General features: G+C 48.5%; 1 protein-coding gene across 4 annotated transcripts; it reads left to right on the top strand.

Moving 5' to 3' along the window:
- Positions 1–826: 826 nt before the first annotated feature.
- Positions 827–21,867, top strand: ING4 (inhibitor of growth family member 4). 4 transcript variants are annotated; one of them, XR_011048314.1, is made up of 9 exons: positions 4,247–6,985; positions 18,663–18,734; positions 18,936–19,102; positions 19,295–19,409; positions 19,732–19,840; positions 20,173–20,320; positions 20,723–20,784; positions 21,001–21,173; positions 21,267–21,867. XR_011048314.1 is itself a non-coding variant. In XM_068402500.1 (9 exons), exons 2-9 carry the CDS (start codon positions 6,946–6,948, stop codon positions 21,038–21,040), a joined length of 753 nt encoding a protein of 250 aa, XP_068258601.1. In that variant the 5' UTR covers positions 4,247–4,563; positions 6,334–6,945; the 3' UTR covers positions 21,041–21,867. The 4 variants fall into 4 exon arrangements, 3 of the variants coding, with proteins under 3 accessions (XP_068258602.1, XP_068258603.1, XP_068258601.1); XM_068402500.1 differs by having other exon boundaries at positions 4,247–4,563; positions 6,334–6,985; positions 21,001–21,867; XM_068402501.1 differs by lacking the exon at positions 4,247–6,985 and adding an exon at positions 827–896 and having other exon boundaries at positions 21,001–21,867.
- The last annotated feature ends 1,248 nt before the right edge of the window (positions 21,868–23,115 follow it).

The following is a 23,115-nucleotide window of genomic DNA, read 5'->3' on the forward strand; positions in this document are numbered from 1 at the left end:
CTGAGCTCTAGCAATAGCTGTAACCTACAAGTGATTCATGGCACGTGGTGTGGCAAGATGGAGAAGAGAGACCCTGGTCACATTTAACTTCATTTAGTTGCCGTTTTGGTTTGTGAGGTATGTTATGTTTGTACCACAATCAGTTTACAGGAAAGACGGTCTCTGCTTACAATATAGGGGCAGCTACTTGTCTCTGGTGAGTTATACGGTGAATGGAAAGATCCAGCGCCGTGACAAACCAACAGATCCCCCAGCAGGAGCGCGCGGCCAGGCCGTTGAAAACCATCTGAAGGCAGCAGAGGCCTCCGCAGCCTCCGAAGGACGAAGCCCGTTTCCTTTGGCGCGGAGCTGAAGGCAGCAGGTATTTCACTGCCGCAGCTCAGGGGAGTCGGATCAAGGCAGCCCCGGGCCTGCCCCGCTCCCTGCGGCCGGGCCCGCCTCGCCCCACTCCTCCCGCCGCCGCTCCCCATAGCGGCCTTCTCCCGCAACCAGCAACGGAGCGGCCCCGGCTGACCCCGCGGGGCCCCCTCCCTCCCTCCCTCCCTCCCTCCCTCACCCCCGGCGGGGCTCCGGGACCGGTGCTGCTGAAGGACCGCCGGCGGAGCCCTGACGCGGCGGGCAGGCAAGAAACACCCGGCTGGGCGAAGAAGAAGCCCCGCCCGCCGTCCTCCCCCGCCGCCGGGAACGGGGGCAGCGCGGGGGCAGCCCCGCCGAGCCCAACATGGCGGCAGGAGCGGAAGCGCGGCGGAAGGCGGGCGGAAGCGGCTTCGGAGCCGGGCAGCGCCGTTTCCGGGCGGGGGGTGCGGGGGGCGCCGGCCTCCGGGTGCCGCCGGAAGCGCCCGTGTGTGCGGGGCCCAAGATGGCGGCGGGGATGTACCTGGAGCACTACCTGGATAGTAAGAGCCGCCGGGGGCGGGGCCGAGGGCCGCGGCTGGGGCCGCCCGGGCACGGACGGACCGCGGCTCGGGGCGGGGCCCCGCGCGGGCCGAGCTCTGCCTGGGGGTTGACCGGTCCCCGGAGCGCCCGCGGCCTGCTCCGAGCCTCTCTGGCGGCAGCCCTGCCCGGCTGTCCCCGGCCCGGCCGTGAGGGCCCCGCCGCCGCCCGGTCCTGGGGCCGTGCGGAGAGGCCCTGTCCGCTGCCCGGCGCGCAGAGGCGTCTCGGGGCCGCTTAAAAACGGCCCCGGCGGCCCGCCCGGAGCGCCGGTAAGGGCTGCCCATCCGCCGTGGGGCAGGGCTCGGCGGGGGCTCCTGCGGGAGCCCGGCCCCGCTGCCTCCGTGAGCGCGCCGCGCTGAGCCCGGCGGCGAGCGCTTGGCTTGGCCCCGGAGGAAGGAGCCCGGTGCTGCTCCAGCCGCCTTTCGGGAGCGGCAGCTTGGCGGTCAGTGGCTTTCCCGGGATAAACCGCAGGGCTGGTGAAATCCAGCCGAAGATAACTTCTGTACCTCTAGGGAGGCAGTTTCTATAGTTTCCTTCGCTGTCGTCCTGCTTTGCTGTCAAAGAAGAGCTCTGTAAATGCTACCGGAGTCGGTAACGTTATCTGAGCCCTCCTGTGATATCATCCTGCTTTAAGGCGCTTATAGCTTTGTCAAACTCAGACGCTTGGGGGTAAGATTTTAAATGCGTGTTCCCCCCATGTTCCTAAAATAGTCAGTAGACTAATCAAAGGAGTTGTTTTTGAAGGAATGTACTAACGGGTTAAGATTTGGTAACCTGTTCTTTGATGAACGCTATTTCACGTTTTCCTTTTGATCTGGTGTCAGCACTAGAAGTGGGGGAGCATGTTGATGGGGTGGTGTGTTTAAAGCATGGTAGTACTGGCAATGTGTCTTTCACTTTGCTGTACCTGGCCAAGTTCAATCTTTTGCCATCTGTTTGCGTATTCTTGGAAACATTGGAGCTTGGTTCTTCAGAAGTTTTGCTACGCTAAGTTTCCACTGGCACAGAGCTGATACAGTGGCGCTATGGAGACAAAGGGTCTCACTCCCTGTGTCTGCAGTGCTTCTTTTGACATTAGGAAAAGAAACCTCTTGTGAATTAAATTAAGAAAGTTCAAGCACCATAATAAATTTCAGTGAAAGCTGAAAAGAAGCTGGAATTGGACAGGCAAGGATCTAGGAGCTGTGAGGAAGAAGGATGCAAAAGCCAGGAAGAAGAGTTGGATGAGGAGGCAGATTGTTAGAGAGGAGCGGGGATTGCTGAGCAAAGATATATGTTCTTCTGCTCTTCTTCTGTTGTGGAAGACTGCAGTTGACTGAAGCTCCTCCGCAAAGATGGCCAGGAGTTGGGAGGATGGAGGCTAGACAAGCAGGGAAAGAAGCAGATGGACAAGGAGTAAGTGCGTGGGGAGGATGCAGGGTTTTCCTACTGGGAGAACACGATTGTATTTTGAGTAAGAGCTGCAGTGCAAAGATAAAGGAGTGAAGACTGGGGTTTGCAGATGGTAGGCAGAGATGAGAAAGATGCAGCGCTACGTGTGGAGAGGTTTGGTAGATACCAAGTTGGAGAGAAAGGAGGCTGTGGAAAGTCTTGGTGGCTCAAGAGCTCTCCCTCCAAAGCCAAACACTCCTGGATCTTGTTGTCACTGTCAGCTAAAATTCGACGAACCCCCTGGAAATCCCTCTGTTCCCCTCTAGTACAAGCTTGCAGAGAAAATTGCAAACTCTTATTTTCTCTCTCAGCTGAGATGCGTGGTCCTGCAATTGAATTAGAGAGTCTCGTCTTGTTGAAAGCAAATATTAATATGGTGGTGTAGACTGTCACTTTTAAGGTGTTTGCTTAAAAAATGGTAAAGTGCACAATCTAAAAGTACCTTAAAAAAATCTGACTACAAAGATGTTAGGAAGAACAAAGCAATCTTTGCTGCAATGGTTTAGCCTTTTTTACATACTCCCAGAGCTCGTAAGGCCTTTTTCGGTTTTGTTTGGTGCCCTGTATAGTGTATGCAATATTACTTCCCTTTGCTAGCTGATTGTAAGATAGTTGCTGTGCTTAATCTAGAGTTGCTTTCAGAAAAGCACATCATACGAATTTTAATCCTTCCAGTCAAAGAGCATCCATCTCGGTCCTCAGTAAGTGAGTTTGCTGATAGACTTCCCTGTTGTGGTTCTGTGACATTTGTCTGTAGTTAATTTTCACAGTTCCATTATTTAGTCATTGCACCTATAACACCTTTTAGCTGCAATGATGAGTGTCCCCTTATTAAAAGTTTCTTCCCTGTGTAGATTGTAATTGGTTAAATCTTAACCTCCATTTTGATAACTTGGCAAAAAAAAATTACCTGTGATAACGTATTACTCAGTTTTCTAATTAGCTGTATTGTTCTTCTCCAAGCCTGCTCTACTCTTTTGACATCCTACTTGAACTTCTGACTCTCTGAAAATGCATACAGTCCTTTAGTAACCAGTTGTCTTCATGGTACTAACTAAAGAAGTCAGGTTATCGTTCTTCTGTCGGGTGTGCCCTTATCCCTGTTCACCACTGCGTTTCAGCTGGGAGCTCATGTTCAGGTAACTATCTACCATGGTATTGACATGATACGTACAGTCTTTCTGTTTCTTAGAAATATGGTCCAGCATCCCTTATCCATCACTTAGATTGCTCGTTCCAAAATGTATTATCCTCCGTAAGACTTGATGGAAAGTATCTGTTTGCAGTCGGGCTGTCTCTTGCTGTCCCACTGGTCTGCTCCTTCCGTTCTTCTTCCAGTCTGTATCTCGCTTCCAAGTGACTAACTTTTCTTTTGTTGGATCAAGAACTGCTTCCTATGTGATTTGCGTGAGCGGTGCAGCCACTGCTGATAGTTCTCTGTAATGCGTTCTGAAGTCTTCTGTAGCTGTTTAAAGAAATTTTAATATGGCTTATGTTTTGTTTTTTTCATATTCTAGCTTGTTAGGCAAGATACTTTCTGATACTATATCAAACATTTAATGCAAGTTGTAGTTTAATCACTTCAAAAAATTATTTTCACTAGTGGAATGTATACTCTTACCAAAAAATGTCCAGTCAGGCAAGTTTGTTTTAACACTAAATCTGTATTTTCACCCTCGTTTAATTCTTTGAGATGATCTCAGATCAGCGGTTGCATTTCTTTTCATGCCTACCTGGCAGCATTCAGTTTCCCCTTCGCTCCTTCCTTCCTCCTTTTTTTTTGCATTATTTCAGTATTTTAAAAATATTCAGTTCAGTTTTAAAGTTGTTCACTGATGTTCCAAAACTTCCTGAAAATTGGTACAAATAAATAGTCCAGAACCTTCGGTCAGCTCTTTTAAAAATGTCTAATATTTACATTTACTTCTTGGAATGGAATTCTTTTAGTATTATAGTGCTAATGTAGACAGAGTTTTCAGCTGAATTTTTTTTCCCTCCCACAGAGTTGCTCTTTCATATGGTTTGCTGGCTGGATCTGCTCAGGGAGTGAATGAGGAGTCTGTGATGGAAGAGGGCAGTTGTTTGTAGGACCTCTTCAAATCCTTGAAGAAAGGAAGGTAGTATAATGAATTAAGTGAAGACTGTAGGAAGAGAAAAGGTGGCCTCACGTTTGAGGCAGTTGAATGCTACTCTGACAAAGTGAGTTTGATGTATGTGTTTATTTTGGGGGTCACACTTTTTACAGGTTCTCCTTGCACGGACTGTGCTTTGCTCAAATTATGAGTGAAAATGTGTAGTCAGAGGAGCAGATGTGCAGAATGCTCATAGCTGCAACTAAAGTCTGCTTTGAACAGATAATTCTGAAAAGTCAGGCGATGTAGCATTTTTAGACATTTAAAGAGGTGTGTTTGTAATTAGCTGGCCTTCTTGGCTTTGGTCTCCTTAGCTCAGTAAATCCCTTGACCTTCACTTTATTGGTGAGGGAAGTGGGCTACTCCACAGCAGCGCTGTGAGAAAACATTCTAATGTCACAATAATGAACACCTTGAAAAGCTGATTATCAAGGCAATTTTCAGATTAAGGTTTAGATCGTGTATGTGTGACTCTGTATTGAGCAAAGAGAATAAAATAAAACTTTGAGTCACCGCTCAGTCACTGAGAGTGAGAAATGCCTTGTGTGAAAATCTCATGCGGTTAGGTAATTAAAAACTGTACATTAAAGTGCAGGAGCGGTCTGACAAAGCTATGCATGCAGCCTCAGTTGTTTCAGTTAATAAATTTTGAGTCCTCTACTTTGGACATTTAAAGTTCTTTCCCAGGAGATTTTTGTGGAACAGCCAAGTTAACAACAGTTCTCTTAGTAAAAGGAGTCTGGCAGTTTCTTAAATCTGGTATTTCGGTAGCTTTCAAGTCCTTGCTGTAATTTGAAACTGGGTTTAGACCTAGGATTAGACATGCCCTTGCCTTTGCTCTAAGCTGTTAGTTGCAAAGCTTATCTGTCTGAAATGTGTTATGCTCCTGGCAGATGTTTTGGCAGCAGAAAAATATGCACATTCCTTCTGTGCTGAACATCCTGACAGAGGAACTCCGTGTCTTCTCTACTTGATCACCTTCCTTCCTTCATCCTACTGAAGCTGCCCCTTCAGTGACTGTACCGAGTCAAAGGATTCAGGGAAGGGGAAGAGGAGGAATGTTTCTTGTTCCAGTTCTCTTCTTCCCAAGTGTTTTTCTTTGGGCGTGACTCTTTCCTCAGTTCTCTTCAGTGCTGAAGTTAAGCATGAAAAGATGTCCAGTTCTTCAAATACTGTCCTCCTTCTGGTCTCTAAACCGTTTTGTGCCTGCTTCTGAGGGGAGAAAGCAAGATACTGAAGTGCTTTCCCTCATGTCAAGAAAGCAGTGCAGCTTTAGTAGGGGAAAAACTATGGGTGCAGAGGAGTTAGAGAAGTAGAAAGGGATGGAGGAGGAATAAGGAGGAAGAAAAGAGTGTCCTGTGATGAGAAGAATGAATGTGTATGAAGACTCATTAGAGGAGTTTATGCTTGCTTGGACTTGAGTTACTGTGCTTGGCTCAGTATTTGCTCTCATACTAGGTTAGAAATACTGTAGAGGGAGAGAAATGATTTGAGGGGGAGAAAGGAAGGGTGACTAATACAGATTTTCCAGAAGATGAGATGCAAACACTGAGTTTTCTTCACGTTTGGAATTTTCGAGAGGATCACAGAGCTTCTTTGTAATAGGCATCATTGAAGCACATATATTCAGAACCCAGTCCCAAATAGTTTTCTACAAGTCTCTGTTTATATGTGAACGTGCCATGAATGTAGGGATTATCTTTATAGTAGAGGGAGCTGCTGTACAACCACATGTATTTTCTACCATCAGTGCTTCCCTGTTTACCCACCTAGTGGGTATCAGAATAAAGTAAGTATACTTAGTGACAACACACAAGTTTATCTTTTATGGCAACAGAACCAAGACATGTACCTCTCCTCAACTGCCTGGTGCATGAATTTATGATGAAATGACCTCTCTGCTCACCTGCCTATGCTCTACTGCTGAGGACACGTCCGCCCGGTTGCTCAGCTAGCTGAGGTGAATGGAAAGGTCATGTTCGTGAGTGTGCTTTCTGAAGCAATCACACAGCACCTTCCTTGCTGGTTCCAGCCATCACTGTCCACCACGTAAGTTCCTGCCTGGACATGTTGTTACAATTGGGAAGTGTGTGCCAGACTGGAAGGAAGTTCAAATTTCCATATGGCTGAACTGGTCTGTTACTGAATAAATGTCAGTGTAAAATGTTGGTAAGGAATGGTAACAAAACAATAAAAAATGTTTCCATCTTCCCCCACCCCAAACCTCTGAGGAACTAAATTCTGCCAACGTTTGATCTGAATTAAATCTTAGTGCTTGTGAGAGTCATCAGCAGAAGGCTAGTAACCGTGGTGAGCTTGAGAGGTAGAAGGATGTCGCTGGCCTGTCTACTCAGATGGCTGCTTGATACTCATTCCGTTGTCTTGGAGGCCACCAGTCAGGACCTGTTCCAGGAGCAGACACTAGGACATATCTGCCTCAGTGAAGAGGATGATGGAGACAGCAGACTTAGATGAGGAGTCCTCAGCTGGTAAGTTAACATGGTACTGTGTAGTCATTTTATTTTGGGTTTTTCCCCTTTTTCATACTGATGAGGGAGGCATCAAGTTTCCTTTGCTCCTTCTATTTGCATGTGTCAATGGGCACAGAGAGTTGCACTGGTTCAGGGCTTGTCAGTGCTAGAAAACTGACGCCAGCACAAGGACAGCGCAACAGGAGCAGCATATGCCCTTTTGAAAGTCGTCGTCTTTCTCCTGCAGCTGACATGGGAATGTCCTTTCATTCCTTAATAACATTAGCTAACCCAGTAAAATAGGATTTTACGCCCGCGAGCATCAGCCCCGAGCTGCTTCCCTCTGACCCCGGACCCGGACCCGGAGGTTCCCGGCAACGAATCAGGAGAGGAGGGGGCGTAGCCGGAGGCACCGCGGAGGCACCGCGGGCGATTTAAACGCTCCACCCCCTGTTATCGTTGATAAAGAGCCTCCTGGAGGGCAGGGACCCTGCCCAGAGGGAAGAGGGAGAGGGAGACTCAGCAGTGCCTGTGTGAATCTGCAGTGACTGGGTGTGTCCCAGGGCAGGAGAGGCTGCAGTTGTTTGCAGCTCGTTGGGGAGGGCACTGACTCCCTCTCAGTGCACAAGGCGAGGAAGGTGCCAAGGAGCTGTGAACCAGGGGTGGCACCAACAGGTATTTCCCAGCTCAGTGAAAGAACAATGGTATCTACCCGGTGGAAGAAGACCAAAATGGATGTGGGAACCCAGACAGAGCTCCCACAGAAGGAGGCGATGGTGCAGGTTGCGGGCTGCAGGGAATGCTACAGCATCTCTGTGGTGTCAGGGGGCTGTGTGCGCTGTGAGCAAGTAGATGATCTGCTCGGTCGAGCGGCACAGCTGCAAAGTCAGGTTGAAAGGCTTCAAGCCGAAGTAGAAAGGCTTAGGAGCATTCGGGAGGCTGAAATGGAGATAGACTGGTGGAGCCAGGCTCTGCCCTCCCTGCAACAAAAATGGGAGCACCTGCCGGAGAGCTCCCAGGATCGAGGGACCCCTGTACTCTGCCCCTCTCAGGTGGAAAACGATAACCTAGAGGAAAGGAATGAGTGGAGGCAAGTCTATGGCCGTGGCAAAAGGCGAGTGCCCTCCTTGCCTACCTCGCCTCCACAGGTGCCTCTGAGCAATAGATATGAAGCCCTAGTGGAATACAGCCGGTCCAATGGGGATGTGGTGGAGAGGCAACCTATATCAGAGGTCCCACCACAGTCAGAAAAACCTGACAGGCGTATAGCTACCTCCTCCACAAGGAAGAAGAGAAGAGTTTTAGTGGTTGGAGACTCCTTCCTAAAGGGATCTGAGGGCCCAATATGCAGAGCTGACCCCCATCACAGGGAGGTCTGCAGCCTGCCTGGAGCCCGAATCAGGGATATCACCAGGCAACTCCCCAACCTGGTGAAGGCCACAGACTACTACCCCCTGCTGATCTTCCAGACAGGTGGGGAAGAAGCAGCATCCCGTAGTCTGAAGGGGATGAAGAAAGACTACAAGGCCCTAGGGCGGTTGGTGAAAGAGTCTGGAGCACAAGTTGTTTTCTCCTCCCTCCTTCCATTTTCAGGTGATGACGTTGTTTGGAATAGTAGGATTCTCTCTATTAACGCCTGGCTACGAGACTGGTGCTAGAGGCAGGGCTTTGGGTTCTTTGATAATGGCTGGTTTTATAAGACAACAGGCGTGACAGTGATACATGGGAAAGGTTTATGTCGTAGGGGCAAAAGGGTTCTGGGACAGGAATTAGCAGGGCTCATTCGGAGAGCTTTAAACTAGATTCGAAGGGGGATGGGGTGGTAGCTGGGCTTGCACCACTGGGGCAATGCTCTAGTGTTGAGGTAGACCAGGAGGCCTCCCATCCCCCTGGGGTGAAATCAGGGGGTGAATCTGGGATGAAATCGGTGTGCCCAGCTCGCTCCCTGAAATGCCTGTACACCAATGCACGCAGCATGGGGAATAAGCAGGAGGAGTTAGAAATCCGTGTTCGGTCGGGGGGCTATGATCTAGTGGCAATCACAGACACTTGGTGGGACGCCTCACATGACTGGAATGTGGTCATGGATGGCTATGTCCTGTTCAGGAAAGACAGGCCGCTAAGGAGAGGTGGTGGAGTTGCTCTTTATGTGAGTGAGCAGCTAGAATGTATTGAGTTCTGTCCAGAGGCGGATCAGGAGCGAGTTGAGAGTTTGTGGGTGCGAACGAAGGGGCAGGCTGGCAGGGGTGATGCTGTTGTGGGTGTCTATTACAGGCCACCGGATCAGGATGAGGAGGGTGATGAGGCCTTCTACAGGCAGCTGAGAGCAGTCTCGCAATTACAGGGCCTGGTTGTTGTGGGGGATTTCAACTACCCTGATATTTGCTGGGAGGCCTACTCAGCCAGCCATCCCCAGTCCAGGAGGTTCCTCCAGTGCATTGATGATAACTTTCTGATGCAAATGGTGGATGAGCCAACTAGGAGAGGAGCGCTGCTGGATCTTATCCTCACTAACAAGGAGGGTCTGGTTGAAGAGGTGAAGGTTGAGGGCAGCCTTGGTTGTAGCGACCATGAGATGGAAGAGTTCAGGATCTCATGTGGCAGGAACAGAATAGCTAGCAGAATCGCAACCCTGAACTTCAGGAGGGCCAACTTTGGCCTTTTCAAGCAATTGCTAGGGGAAATCCCATGGGACAGGGTACTAGAAGGTAAGGGGGCCCAAGATAGTTGGTTAGCATTCAAGGACTGCTTCTTCCGAGCTCAAGATCAGAGCATCCCAACAGGTAGGAAGTCAAGGAAGGGTACCAGGAGACCTGCATGGTTGAACAGGGAACTGCTGGGCAAACTCAAGTGGAAGAAAAGGGTGTACAGATCGTGGAAGGAGGGGCTGGCCACTTGGGAGGAATATAAGTCTGTTGTCAGAGGATGTAGGGAGGCAACTAGGAAAGCTAAGGCCTCCTTGGAATTAAACCTTGCAAGAGAGGTCAAGGACAACAGAAAGGGCTTCTTCAAATACATTGCAGGTAAAGCCAACACTAGAGGCAATGTAGGCCCACTGATGAATGAGGTGGGGGCCCTGGAGACAGAGGATAAAAAGAAGGCGGAGTTACTGAATGCCTTCTTTGCCTCTGTCTATACTGTTGGAGGCTGTCCTGAGGAGCCCCGGACCCCTGAGGCCTCAGAAGAAGTCAGGATAGAGGAGGAATCTGTCTTGGTTGATGAGGGCTGGGTCAGGGACCAATTAAGCAACCTGGACGTCCATAAATCCATGGGCCCTGATGGGATGCACCCGCGGGTGCTGAGGGAGCTGGCGGAAGTCATTGCTAGGCCACTCTCCATCATCTTTGCTAAGTCGTGGGCAACGGGAGAGGTGCCTGAGGACGGGAGGAAAGCGAATGTCACTCCAGTCTTCAAAAAGGGCAAGAAGGAGGACCCGGGGAACTATAGACCGGTCAGCCTCACCTCCATCCCCGGAAAGGTGATGGAGCAACTTGTTCTTGGTGCTGTCTCTAGGCACATCAAGGATAGGGGGATCATTAGGGGCACTCAGCATGGCTTCACCAACGGGAAGTCTTGCTCAACCAACTTGATAGCCTTTTATGAGGATGTTACCCAGTGGATAGATGATGGTAAAGCTGTGGATGTGGTCTATCTCGATTTCAGTAAAGCGTTTGACACGGTCTCCCACAGCATCCTCGCAGCTAAACTGAGGAAGTGTGGTCTGGATGATCGGGTAGTGAGATGGATTGTGAACTGGCTGAAGGAAAGAAGCCAGAGAGTAGTGGTCAGCGGGACAGAGTCCAGTTGGAGGTCTGTGTCTAGCGGAGTTCCGCAAGGCCCGGGCAGGGGCACCGAGAGGGACACTACACAGAAAATGAGATCTGCACAGTATCCTACCCCAGCAGAATTGGATGCTTATGCTAAGAAGGTCACCAACAATCCCCTGACTATAAAAATTTTTCCAAACAGTGTCAAGGTTCCCCAGAGGAAACACATACGCCGTACTGTGAACGGACTTGATACTTCGGGCCAGAGGTACAGTCCCTACCCGTCTCAGGCCACCACGAAAACAGGCCTCCTGGCGATAGTGAGATCTCCAGCGAAAGGAATTATCAAAGAACCGACGTTCTGGGACCAGTTCTATTCAATATATTCATTAATGACTTGGATGAGGGATTAGAGTGCACTGTCAGCAAGTTCGCTGATGACACAAAACTGGGAGGAGTGGCTGATGTGCCGGAAGGCTGCGCAGCCATTCAGAGAGACCTGGACAGGCTGGAGAGTTGGGCGGGGAGAAATTTAATGAAATATAACAAGGGCAAGTGTAGAGTCCTGCATCTGGGCAAGAACAACCCCATGTACCAGTACAAGTTGGGGACAGAGCTGTTGGAGACCAGCGTAGGGGAAAGGGACCTGGGGGTCCTAGTGGACAACAGGATGACCATGAGCCAGCAGTGTGCCCTTGTGGCCAAGAAGGCCAATGGCATCCTGGGGTGTATTAGACGGGGTGTGGTCAGCAGGTCGAGAGAGGTTCTCCTCCCCCTCTACTCTGCCCTGGTGAGGCCGCATCTGGAGTATTGTGTCCAGTTCTGGGCCCCTCAGTTCAAGAAGGACAGGGAACTGCTAGAGAGAGTCCAGCGCAGAGCCACGAAGATGATTAAGGGAGTGGAACATCTCCCTTATGAGGAGAGGCTGAGGGAGCTGGGTCTCTTTAGCTTGGAGAAGAGGAGACTGAGGGGTGACCTCATTAATGTTTATAAATATGTAAAGGGCAAGTGTCAAGAGGATGGAGCCAGGCTCTTCTCAGTGACATCCCTTGACAGGACAAGGGGCAATGGGTGCAAGCTGGAGCACAGGAGGTTCCACTTAAATTTAAGGAAAAACTTCTTTACGGTGAGGGTGACCGAACACTGGAACAGGCTGCCCAGAGAGGTTGTGGAGTCTCCTTCTCTGGAGACATTCAAAACCCGCCTGGACGCGTTCCTGTGTGATATGGTCTAGGCAATCCTGCCCCGGCAGGGGGATTGGACTAGATGATCTTTCGAGGTCCCTTTCAATCCCTAACATTCTGTGATTCTGTGATTCTTTCAGAATAGCTACATCTGTCTGGATTTTCCTCTGTATAGCTTCATCAAATGAGGGTATGATGTGTATCGTCATCTTAATACTCTTAGAGGGCATGGGTATGATGTCAGAACTTGCTCTAGGCGAGCCCTTGATTCCTTCCCAGTCCTGGCTGCATTCCAAGTTCCCCAGCAGTTCTTTTATCTCTCACTTTACCTGCCATCATTACTTTTATCCCCTCCCCAATTTAACATGTAACCATACCCTCCTGTTCTTACCTCTAAAGTTTCTCACATCGTACTTCAGATATGCAAATCTCTTAATAAATCGTTTCTATATTCAGCATCGTTTTAGTGTAGCGAAAGATGCCTTTCACCTTACTGAGGCATTGGATGAGTTGCATCTGTGATGCAGCGCACACAATCTATGGAAAATTACAAAAGATCTCATGCAGGGGAGAGGATTTGGTGATTCATAGGCATCATTTGTTTCTGTGCGAAAGCTACCGGCACAGCCCACCCTAAGCTAATACATTTATTATTGGTAATGACCAGTTTATTTAGAATTGATTTTGTTGTTGACTGGTGATACAAGATGGCTTTACAAGACAAAGCATACTGTATTTTCTCTGCATTTCTTGCCTTACCCAACAGCAAGTCTGATATGACCATTTGGGCAAACAGCCCTGTGATCTCTGTGGTGGTAGTCCCTGCCTTTGGAGATCTGTGACAGGCTGGAAATGCCTGGAGTGGTGCGAGTCTCATTTGACATGTCAGTCTTCCAAGTACTCCAAGCTTCTGAAATCAAGATTGATCTTTAACGCAGCAATAAAGATCCCTTTTCTGAGACTTAACACTGCCTGCTGTCTTGGCTGTGAATGCTGTAGCACTGAAATAATGTAATAAGAAAAAGGCAAAAAAGAGCCCCTCGCCCTCTGAGAAAAGGGTCCGCTCTGGAGGAGCATTAGGTTTCTGTGACTGTTACATTGGCTGTCGTTGCTGACTGGTACCTGTTTCTTTGGACAGTGCCTGAAGTAGATGTGCCTGGGTGGACTAGTGTGCAGTGCACTGGCCCAGAGCTTGGGGTATGTGACATAGTGTCACCATTTAAGGCTGGGCGGGCTGTTAAGCAGACAACAGACGCTCTCTATTAACCTTCTCCTTCCCCAGAGGGGAAAAGAGAAAAGGGAGAGAGACTTATGGGTTGGAAAGTTAAAACCGTTTTAATAAACAATAACGAGGGAAAAGAGTGTAATAAATAATGAACTATTACAAAACCACTGCTGAGCTCCCCCCGATGACAATCACACGTCACCACTGACGCTGCAGGGCAGGCGCTGGGCAGTCCCGGAGCACACGCGGCAGCACAAGGGAACTGGGTTCAGGAGCGAGGGCAGGAGCGCAGGCAGGGTCCTCCTAGGATGTCGGCTACAGGGGAAGAGACCCTCGTGGTCCCTCAGCTTTAAACTGAGTATCACGTGGGTGGGAGTACCCTGCTAGCCAGGTTTGGGTCACCTGTCCTGTCCTCTCCTCCCATCCCCTACAGGTCCTTTCCTTTGTAGAACAAAGAGACCCAACGGGGACCCTGTTTTCCATGGCAGCAGGCGCTCATGGTCAACTTCAGAAAGTACAGTCACTTAAACTTAACTGAAAAATCTGTCCTAGTCCAAACCAGGACACGTGGCCACAGAATTCCTGGGTTCTTGTGGCTCAGTCAGTCTACCACACACCTGAGTACCCCGTTTGTAAACATGGAGGTAGTATTATCCCTTACAGGGCTGTCATGAGGATAATGTTACAGGTTAGGATGTATATATTGCAGTAGAGCAGAGCCATATAGGTACAGAGAGAAAGGTATGTATTATGCTCATGCAGCATCTTCAATAAACTGCATAGGGAGATAAATAATTAGCTGAGAACACAGGACGGAGTAGAAGCAGCAGTTTAAAAGGATTATGCCCTCTCAAAGGAGGGATGGAGGGATATAAAAGACATTCTTCCCCCTGATGAGGAAGCAAGGAAGCTCGTGACGATTGCTACAAGCCAGTTGTCCTGCAGTATACTTCAAATGCTACAAAATTATGAGAATCACAAAGTACCGGAAAGTCCTGTGTGCTTCCCTGCACGATCTCAGCGAGGGGGCAAAGAACCTACCCTCTCATTGTGGCAGTCCCTGGCACAAGCAGGTTTTTTTTTTATTACCTTCAGCAATGTGGTGTTTAAAGTGTTTGCTGAAATCTGTACTGTTCAATAAAGCAACCGTGGTTATGTTTCAAAATGTATTTTCACATTTTTTAATAAATTTAAACATGCATCTGAACATGGCAGGTGAACAGATGCCTCAGGAAAGGCACCGTGTATTTGTGTAGTGCGTGGTGCAGTGGATGTCTTGTTAGGAGTTCGGACACTGTCACGGTACAGACTCGTGGTTCGGCACGGATAAAAGCCGTGCGACGGAGGAGTGAAGCGTAGCGAAAGTTACTGGGTTGTGGAGGCTTGCTGTCTGTGTGCCTACGTCAGAGTTCATGGCGGAGTTAAGTAGCTGAAGTTTAAATACCAGTTTCCTACACTTGACACCCCACCTGTGGTTCTAAAAAAGAAATAAATAAAATAATAATGATTGGAGGGGAAGGAGGGTGGTGATGGATTCTGACTTTTGGAGAGTGAGAGTGCGTGGTTCTTAAGGGACGAGACGGCGTGGTTGTGGGTGCCTGCAGAAGAGTGAGCGGGGGAAGGAATGACAAGGAAAGAGGAGAAGAAAAGAGATGAAAGAAGAATGGGGGTAGTAAAGGGATAAAAACTGAGGAAAGGAAAGACAAAGGTAGGGTTGAGACATTTATCTTGTGATAAGAAATGAAAACAAGCTCGGAAATGGAAGGGGTGGGAAAAACTTTTTGGGGGTTGGACTCTATGATCTCCAGAGGTCCCTTCCAACCCCTAACGTTCTATATGATTCTATGAACCTCAGCGAGAGACCTGCGCCGACGCTGTACGGGGTAATCGTACCGCGACAGGAATGAGCAGGGCACAGGGGGGCTGTGCGTGGCTCTGAGCAGGTACGGACACAGTTGCACTACTGCCAGCCCACGCTTCGGGCCAAGCTGCTGGCCTTGCTAGCGCTTTCTTCACTGCACATCTTCATCACCCTCCTCTTTCCCCTCTTGCTGCTATGCCGTTGATGTTGAAAGAGGCCCTCACTTTTCTGTATTTTTCTCAGATTGTTGCCCGTCTGAGACAGAGTGACTGCCCTTCACTGCCCTCTTCTCTAGTGATCAAGGATGCCTGTAGGGTGTTTTTTCTTTGCTATGATCCATTCATTTCAGAATCTGAGAATTATTTGGGTATATTTTACAACATACAGTGTTTAGTCATGGAAAGTTTAGGTGCATCTTACAATGAGAAGAAAGAGCAAATGAATTGTGAAGGAAAAAGGAGACATTCAGGAGGAAAAGAAATTACATAAATAATGTGAATGTTTTTAGAAGGACTGAGGAAAGGTGTGTTGCATTAGTAGGAATGAGGAAATGGAAACTTATACCTTAAACTTTTTTTTATGGAACTGTTAGGGTGATGTCTGATAGCCAGCACAGCACAGACCAAGCAATTCCAGTGAGCGTTCTGACCACTGTGATAAAGTCTGTGGTGAAGAGCATAACTTTTTTTTAAAGGTAAGCAAGACCTTCTGAGTTAAGCTGCAGTCAGTAGCAAACTTCCCCGTGGTTAGATTATAGTATATACCATACAAATGGTTTGTTGCTCAGCTAAAACTTGCTTAGGTGCAGCTTTATCTTGTTAGGCTTTTTGTTCTTGCCAGACTCTCTCTGGATGGTAATTCGTAGTGGTGTACTCAGCTTCCTTCCACTTTCAGTTGAATAGATAAAGCATCTGTATAACAGTTCTGATTAAGTCACTGTACTGTCAATTGTTCAATTTTCTCCCAATTTATTGACAAAACAATTACAGAACATTGGTCCAATAATAGATTTGCAGAGTGAAACATTTTGCTGGGGGTTTGGGAAATTATTTTGCCGGTTTTAGCAGGGAAGGAATTCAAATGACGGGGATTTGTCTCGTCAGTCCCCGTGGAAACCTGCCCAGCTAATGAGCCTCTGGAAGATCATTGCTTGTACGTGCTTCACTGGTAAATGATCCGCCGATTGTGTCTGTGCTGAGCGTCTGCTGGGCCAGGGCCGGAGCTGGATCACGCCTCTCTCCGCTCTGCTGAGAGCCGCTGGGAGCAGAGAGCTCCGAGAGTAACGAGGCAGGGGAGCCACTGGCCTGGCTGAGGGGCTGGCAGGGAGGGGAGGAGGCCCTGGGGAGAGAGAGTCTCTTACAGGGAGGACAGAGGCCTTTCCAGATGAGGGCATGCACGGGCATTAGTGATGGGTGGTGGCAGATTTTTACAGTAACGGCTGTAAAAACTAGAGCACAGCCCCTTTCAGGTTCTGTAGCAGAAGCAAACTCCTGCCTGAGTTTCTCCTGGTGCAAGAACATCGCTGTGAAATGTGGCCATAACCTCATGTGGGGTTGTTCTGCCCAGAGAACAGCGTCCTGCTGGTTTTTGTGCTAGCTCAGGTGCTCGCTCTCTCTAAAGGTGTCTAGCCCTGCTGAGGGAAAACTGACTGTATGCGGTGGAATTTGGGCTTTTACCAACTTGCGGTTTTGGAAGAGAAAAAGAAATTACATTAATGTTTTTTAAAACTACAAAGTCAAGAATTTAGAAGTCGTGATCTTCCAGGATTAATAAACTCGGTGTAAATTTGACATATTGTGTGCAGTGCAAGGACAGACACTGTTTTCCTCTGGAGGATGTGTCTTGTCTTCTGCAGGGGATGCTTTAGAGAGGAATGAAAAGTAGCGTGCTGCAGCGTGACCCAGGTTTCATTTGCTGTTCAAATAGAAAGGTTTGGAGTTGACGAGGCTGGGGATTGCGGGAAGGAAAATGGCGTAGTCTTGAGATTCCCATTCTGGATTTCATCCCTGCCATAAATTCCCTTTGTAAGCAATGATAATTTTCAGCATTGTGTCCCCATTGTCATCTGAGATGCTTTGTTGAGCTGTAGGGATGTAATCTGGTAGCGGCTGCTTGAACCTTGTGTGAAGTCTGTCATGCCGGACAAACGTGGAAGTATCAAATTTAGGAATGTGCAGACAGCCTTAATTTTGCTGCTTAGTAATTTATTGAGAATCTGATTTTGCACTGTTAACTGTCCGTGAATGCAGGGGGTGATGTGTATGTGCAGTGTGATTTCGTATCGGGGCACTTAAGGACACCTCCTGTCTGAGCATTTCTCAGAGATTTAAATTAGAAATGGCCACAGAAATCCATTGAAGCAACAGCTTGATTACTTCTAAGGATTCTGTATGTAACTTACTGTTTGTTTGTGTGAAAAAATTCTGTTTGTGCGAAAAAATAAGTTAAAGGAACATCATCTGAGCACCGTGAGGCCCACAGCTGTTTTTACCTCATACAGGAATTAATTTCATGGCCCGTGTGTAGCACTTGTTAAAACCTGCCCGTTGCATACAGACCTCCCGTGCCGGCTGATTGCTTTTCGGGGAGATGTCTCTGCTGTAGACACATGTGGCAGTGAAAATAGAGACAGCTGCCGGGACTGACGTGTTAGACAGTGTTGGTGATGGGTAGACACAGCTTCATTTACACTCCCTATGTGTTGGAGAGTGGGTTCAGGAAGCAGACATGCTTATGGTGTGGTTTTGAAGAGCTTTTCCCCCCACCTTTTTTTTTTTGTTTTTGTTTTTTAACTGCAAGAGAGTTGGCATTTTTATTAAAATTGGGTATAAAGGTGACAATAATCAAGCCTGGAATTCAGGTTAATGCAGTGACGCTAGATCTCAGTTTGATTAGACAGGCATGGAAAAATGGGAATTGTTTTTATCAGCTTTGTCAGTTGAGCATCTGGTGATGCCTAGGGGATGAGTAGCAGAGTGCATTGGAAATTAATTGACTATCAGCTTCACATTGCTGATTCAGAGCCCTACAAATATTTATTATTCACAATGTATAGTGGACAGACCACACTGAGATTACAGTGCAGAAGGCAGAACAAGGAACACGTGACAGGGGTTAAGACTGCTGTTCACTGCTCCCCGTCCTGTGTCAGACTTGATCTTTGGCTCTGCCCAGTGTGTCTCCTCTCCCCTATATGTAAAATGGATGCACTAAAACGGACTTAGTTTTCAGTGAATTAGCATCTGATCAGCTTTAATTTTTACATCCTTGTATAGAAATAACTAAATGGCATTATTTAGCAGCTCTTGTACTATTTTTTCATTACTGAATGGAGTTCTTAGATGGATATGTTGTATTATAATGACCGACTTCATTACAAATTTTGGTTTTCTGCTTTCTTAATGTAGGCCTATCTGCATGGCAGCAGTTTTCTGTTAACTAGTATGTATTATAGAACCATGCTCCTGGATTGAATCTATCATGTTTTTATAGTCTGTCTCCTTTGGAGTTGACAACAAATGCAAGCACGCTAACGTGCACCAGGAAAGGGCCTTGGGAATCGCTGGAGGGGTGCACGTGTGCTCTCAGTTAGCTTTGCTCCTGCCTTGGCATCACGGGCAGGAACCTGACTTCTCCATGTATCCTCCTTTCCCTGCAGGTATTGAGAACCTGCCGTTTGAATTGCAGAGAAACTTCCAGCTCATGCGAGATCTGGATCAGAGGACGGAAGGTGAGGATTAGAGATGGTTTTGTTGATGAGACAGGGAATATGCAGCTTGATCAGCTTGTCTTTCCTTTGCCTTTATCACGGGGATCTCGGGGCAGGGGAGGAAGCCTACAGCTGCACTGATCCTTCAGCCTCTCTTAATGGAGGGCACTCGTGTGTGTGTATGTATGTGTATTTATGTATCTAACGGTAAACTTGTTTCAGACCTCAAGGCGGAGATTGATAAGTTGGCCACAGAGTATATCAGCAATGCACGGACTTTGTCTTCGGAGGAAAAACTGCGGCTTCTCAAGCAAATCCAGGAGGCCTATGGGAAATGCAAGGAGTTTGGGGATGACAAGGTTCAGCTGGCTATGCAGACCTACGAGATGGTATGAAGGGAAGTGTCCAGTGCTTATTGTATGAAAGACTGTACTAAAGCCCCCAACCTTGGAAGGCCCTGATCTCTTTTTAGGCCCTACCCACTCTTGCTTCTCAGCTCTTAGTGCAAGCCCCGTGCCTTCTCCTCTTTGCCCTCTTGGGCTCTGTTCTGTGGTAACTCCTGGTCTCTGTCGTCTTTGCAGGTTGATAAGCACATCCGTCGGCTGGACACAGACCTTGCTCGCTTTGAAGCAGACCTGAAGGAGAAGCAGATAGAGTCGAGTGACTATGACAGTTCTTCCAGCAAGGGCAAGAAGAGTGAGTACCACCACTGGGCTGCAGATTGATGCAGGAGGCAGCCAAGTGACTATGGCAGTGGTGGGGATGAAGGCAGGCACTGGAGTGGTACAGATCAAAGACTGTTACGCTGGAATCTGAAGGACAGGTAAAAAGATGGTGACCTGGGCTCTTCTTGTGTGAGCATATTCAAGGACGCTAGATAAAATTAAGATGGGGTGTGTGGCCCAAAGCCAATATACACTCCTAAGTAGAAGTCTATTTTAGTGCTGGAGAGGTTGTTAGTATCAGGTGTCTATTTTGATGGGGTGGCAGATGCAACACCTTTTTCTCTTTTTACCAGAGGGCCGAGCCCAAAAAGAGAAGAAAGCTGCCCGTGCTCGCTCTAAAGGGAAGAATTCTGATGAGGAAGCACCAAAAACTGCCCAAAAGAAATTGAAGCTTGTCCGCACGTAAGTGTTTAAGAAATTTGCGGGAATGAGGAACAGCGCGACAAATCAGACCAAGGGAGGCCTAGCCAGACTTCCCTGCGAAGGATCTGATCCCCACCCAGACTAGACAGTGTGTCCACTGTCCCTTCTTGGCAAGCAAGAGGAAGGAGACCTTTTAATTCTTTCAAGGGAGTGTGGTATGAAAGGGAAAGCAGGTCACTTCAGTGGAGCTGGAGGTGTGTGCTTGAAAAAAGAGAAGAGGCCGTCTCTGGCAAACAAGGGCATTGTCTTGGGAGACGTGAAGGGACTTGAAGCCAGTTATTTTGCTGACCTACTTTATTCCTGTCCTGCAGTAGCACAGAGTATGGGATGCCTTCAGTCACCTTTGGAAACGTGCACCCTTCGGATGTATTGGATATGCCCGTGGACCCCAATGAGCCTACTTACTGCCTCTGCCACCAAGTCTCCTATGGCGAGATGATCGGCTGCGACAACCCAGACGTAAGAGCCAGCACTTGATGGAAGTGGGGGAGAAGGGAGTGGAGAGTGTCTTGCATGGAAAGTCTTGTCCTGCTTGGGTGGGGTCTGATGCAGCAAACAGTGACAAGAAGAGGGCTTACCTCAGGAAGTTTGGAAGGGCAGAGGGTGGCTTGCCATGACCTGTTAAGTGCCTCTTTCTTTAGGGTTTTCCTTAAAATGACAGGTTGTTCTCTTGCCACCGCACTTAGCAAGGGAGAAGGGGAGTTCTCCTTGCTAACAATGTGTAGGTTGGGTGTGAGCCTCCATTCCCTGATGGCTGGTAGGGGTTTAGGAGTTCGTGATAAAATGTTGGGAAACTCCGGTAGCCCAGAAGCAATGATTTCAAAAGAGAACTCTTTAACTGACTGCTCTCCATCCCCACAGTGTTCCATTGAATGGTTTCATTTTGCCTGTGTGGGTCTGACAACCAAACCAAGAGGAAAATGGTGAGTGAACAAGCAACGCGGAGGGCCCATTGGTCTTTGGAAAGGGGAGGTCCTGGGTGGCAGAAGGGAGAGTACTGTACACACTTAGAAGACCTCTTAAAAAGGAAAATTTGAATTAAGGCTTTGTCAGAGACCTTGGAAAAGGTCATTTGGGACTGTATGTTTGGGGTTCGTGTCATGCCCTAAATGCTGGCTTTTTACTTCACTTTCTACCAGGTTCTGCCCTCGCTGTTCCCAGGAGAGGAAGAAGAAGTAAAATCCCGTGAGCCCTCAGTACTGCTGCAGGAGCTCTCTTCCCCCTGCCAGGGCCTCGTCCCAGCTCCCCCAGCCCTTGGGGCCTTGGCTGGGGGGAGTCTTGCCCTGTTTGTGGTTTGGGCCATCCCTGAATGGTGTGTACCTTCACGGCGGTTCCTGTGTGTTCTGTATCCCTGGTGGCTTCCGAATCCCTAAGGGAGGCCCTCTCTGTGTACTATTCCAAACAGGTCTCTGAACCTCAAAGGGAATGAGTGAGGGCACCAGGGTAGCCACCAGATTCCCAGGGATTCAGGTAGCCCCTGATTTTCCTTGGCTTTCCTTCAGCCTCCTCAGAGTTCATTGCCTCCTCTCTGCTTAGAGAACAAGGCTGTGGGATGGGGGAAGGAAAGGAGGTAAGTCTTCGGCATTCTAGGTCTTTGATTTTCCTGGATCTTTTTCAGGAGAGAGGGAGTAACCAGGCCACATCTTAATCTAGTGGGCTGGTTGAGAGACTGAAAACCTATTGTACTCCCTATCTTTAACCATTCCACTACTGGCATTGAGCAGCCTCTTTTACTGGGGAGAGGAGGAGGAGGGAGGAGTGTTTAGAGCTAGCTTTGTCTCTCTTATTCCCGGGGTAAACCTGCTGGTCTGGGAAGCACATTGTGTGAAGGAGGAAGAATTTCTGACCACATGGAGAGAAATGGCTTGATCTAGCCTGTCTTCTGGCTCCAAAATTCTCCCTTCCTTTTGTGCAGTGGGGCTTCTCCATTATGTTGATGATGGGAAGTTTGGGGATTCAGGTCCCACTTGTATGATATGGAATTAAATAAAGGTCATTGAAACAAATACTCTTTGCCTTGCTGCCACCTCCAAAGTAAACTGCAGCAGTTGGTCTCTTTAGTTATTCTTTCTCTCTCAGCTCTGCTTTTATTCTAAATGACGAATGCAGTACAGCTTTTTCACGTAACAATCCTGAACAGTGTTGATAAGTGACATTCTGCCTAAGTCAGGCTTGAAATGTACCTAATATACTTGCAAAGGGTTACTAAGCTTTCTAGTGGCTGTGAAAAATATCTGCCCCTTTGGTCATGCCCTCACAAGAGGGTGGACATTTATTCACAATTTGTTGCATCATTTACTTCATCAGTTGTCTTCTAAATGAGGAGAGGTGGAGGTTATAGAAGGCGAACTCTCACTGTGGCTGTTGGGCAGCACGGCTGAGAAAATAAGTCATCAGGACAAACCACGTGCATCCAAGAAAGTGGATCGGTTTTTGCGGTGGGCTGACCCTGGCTGGACGCCAGCTGCCCAGGAAAGCCGCTCTGTCACTCCCCTCCTCAGCTGGACATGGGAGAGAAAATATAACAAAAGGCTCGTGGGTCAAGATAAGGACAGGGAGATCACTCAGCAGTTAATGTCGTGAGCAAAATAGACTCGACTTAAGGAAAAATTAATTTAATTTATTGCCAATCAAATCAGAGTAGGATAATGAGAAATAAAAATTAAATCTTAAAACACCTTCCCCCCACCCCTCCCTTCTTCCTGGGCTCAGCTTTACTCCCAAGTTCTCTACCTCCTCCCCCTGAGCAGCGCAGGGGGACGGGGAATGGGAGTTGTGGTCAGTTCATCACACGTTGTTTCTGCCGCTCCTTCCTTCTCAAGGGGAGGACTCATCACACTCTTCTCCTGCTCCAGTGTGGGGTCCCTCCCACGGGAGACATCCACCACAAACTTCTCCAATGTGAGTCCTTCCCACAGGCTGCAGTTCTTCACAAACTGCTCCAGCGTGGGTCCCTTCCGTGGGTTGCAGTCCTTCAGGAACAGGCTGCTCCACGGGGTCACAAGTCCTGCCAGCAATCTGCTACAGAGTGGGCTTTCCATGGGGTCACAGCCTTCTTCGGACATCCCCACCTGCTCCAGCATGGGGTCCTCCATGGGCTGCATGTGGATATCTGCTCCACCATTAACTTCCATGGGCTGCAGGGGAACAACCTGCCTCACCATGGTCTGCACCACAGGCTGCAGGGGAACCTCTGCTCCGGCACTTGGAGCAGCTCCTCCACTCCTTCTTCTCTGACCTTGGTGGCTGCAGAG

Source organism: Nyctibius grandis, chromosome 5, assembly GCF_013368605.1.
Source record: "Nyctibius grandis isolate bNycGra1 chromosome 5, bNycGra1.pri, whole genome shotgun sequence".
In the NCBI taxonomy this organism is placed as follows: domain Eukaryota; kingdom Metazoa; phylum Chordata; class Aves; order Nyctibiiformes; family Nyctibiidae; genus Nyctibius; species Nyctibius grandis.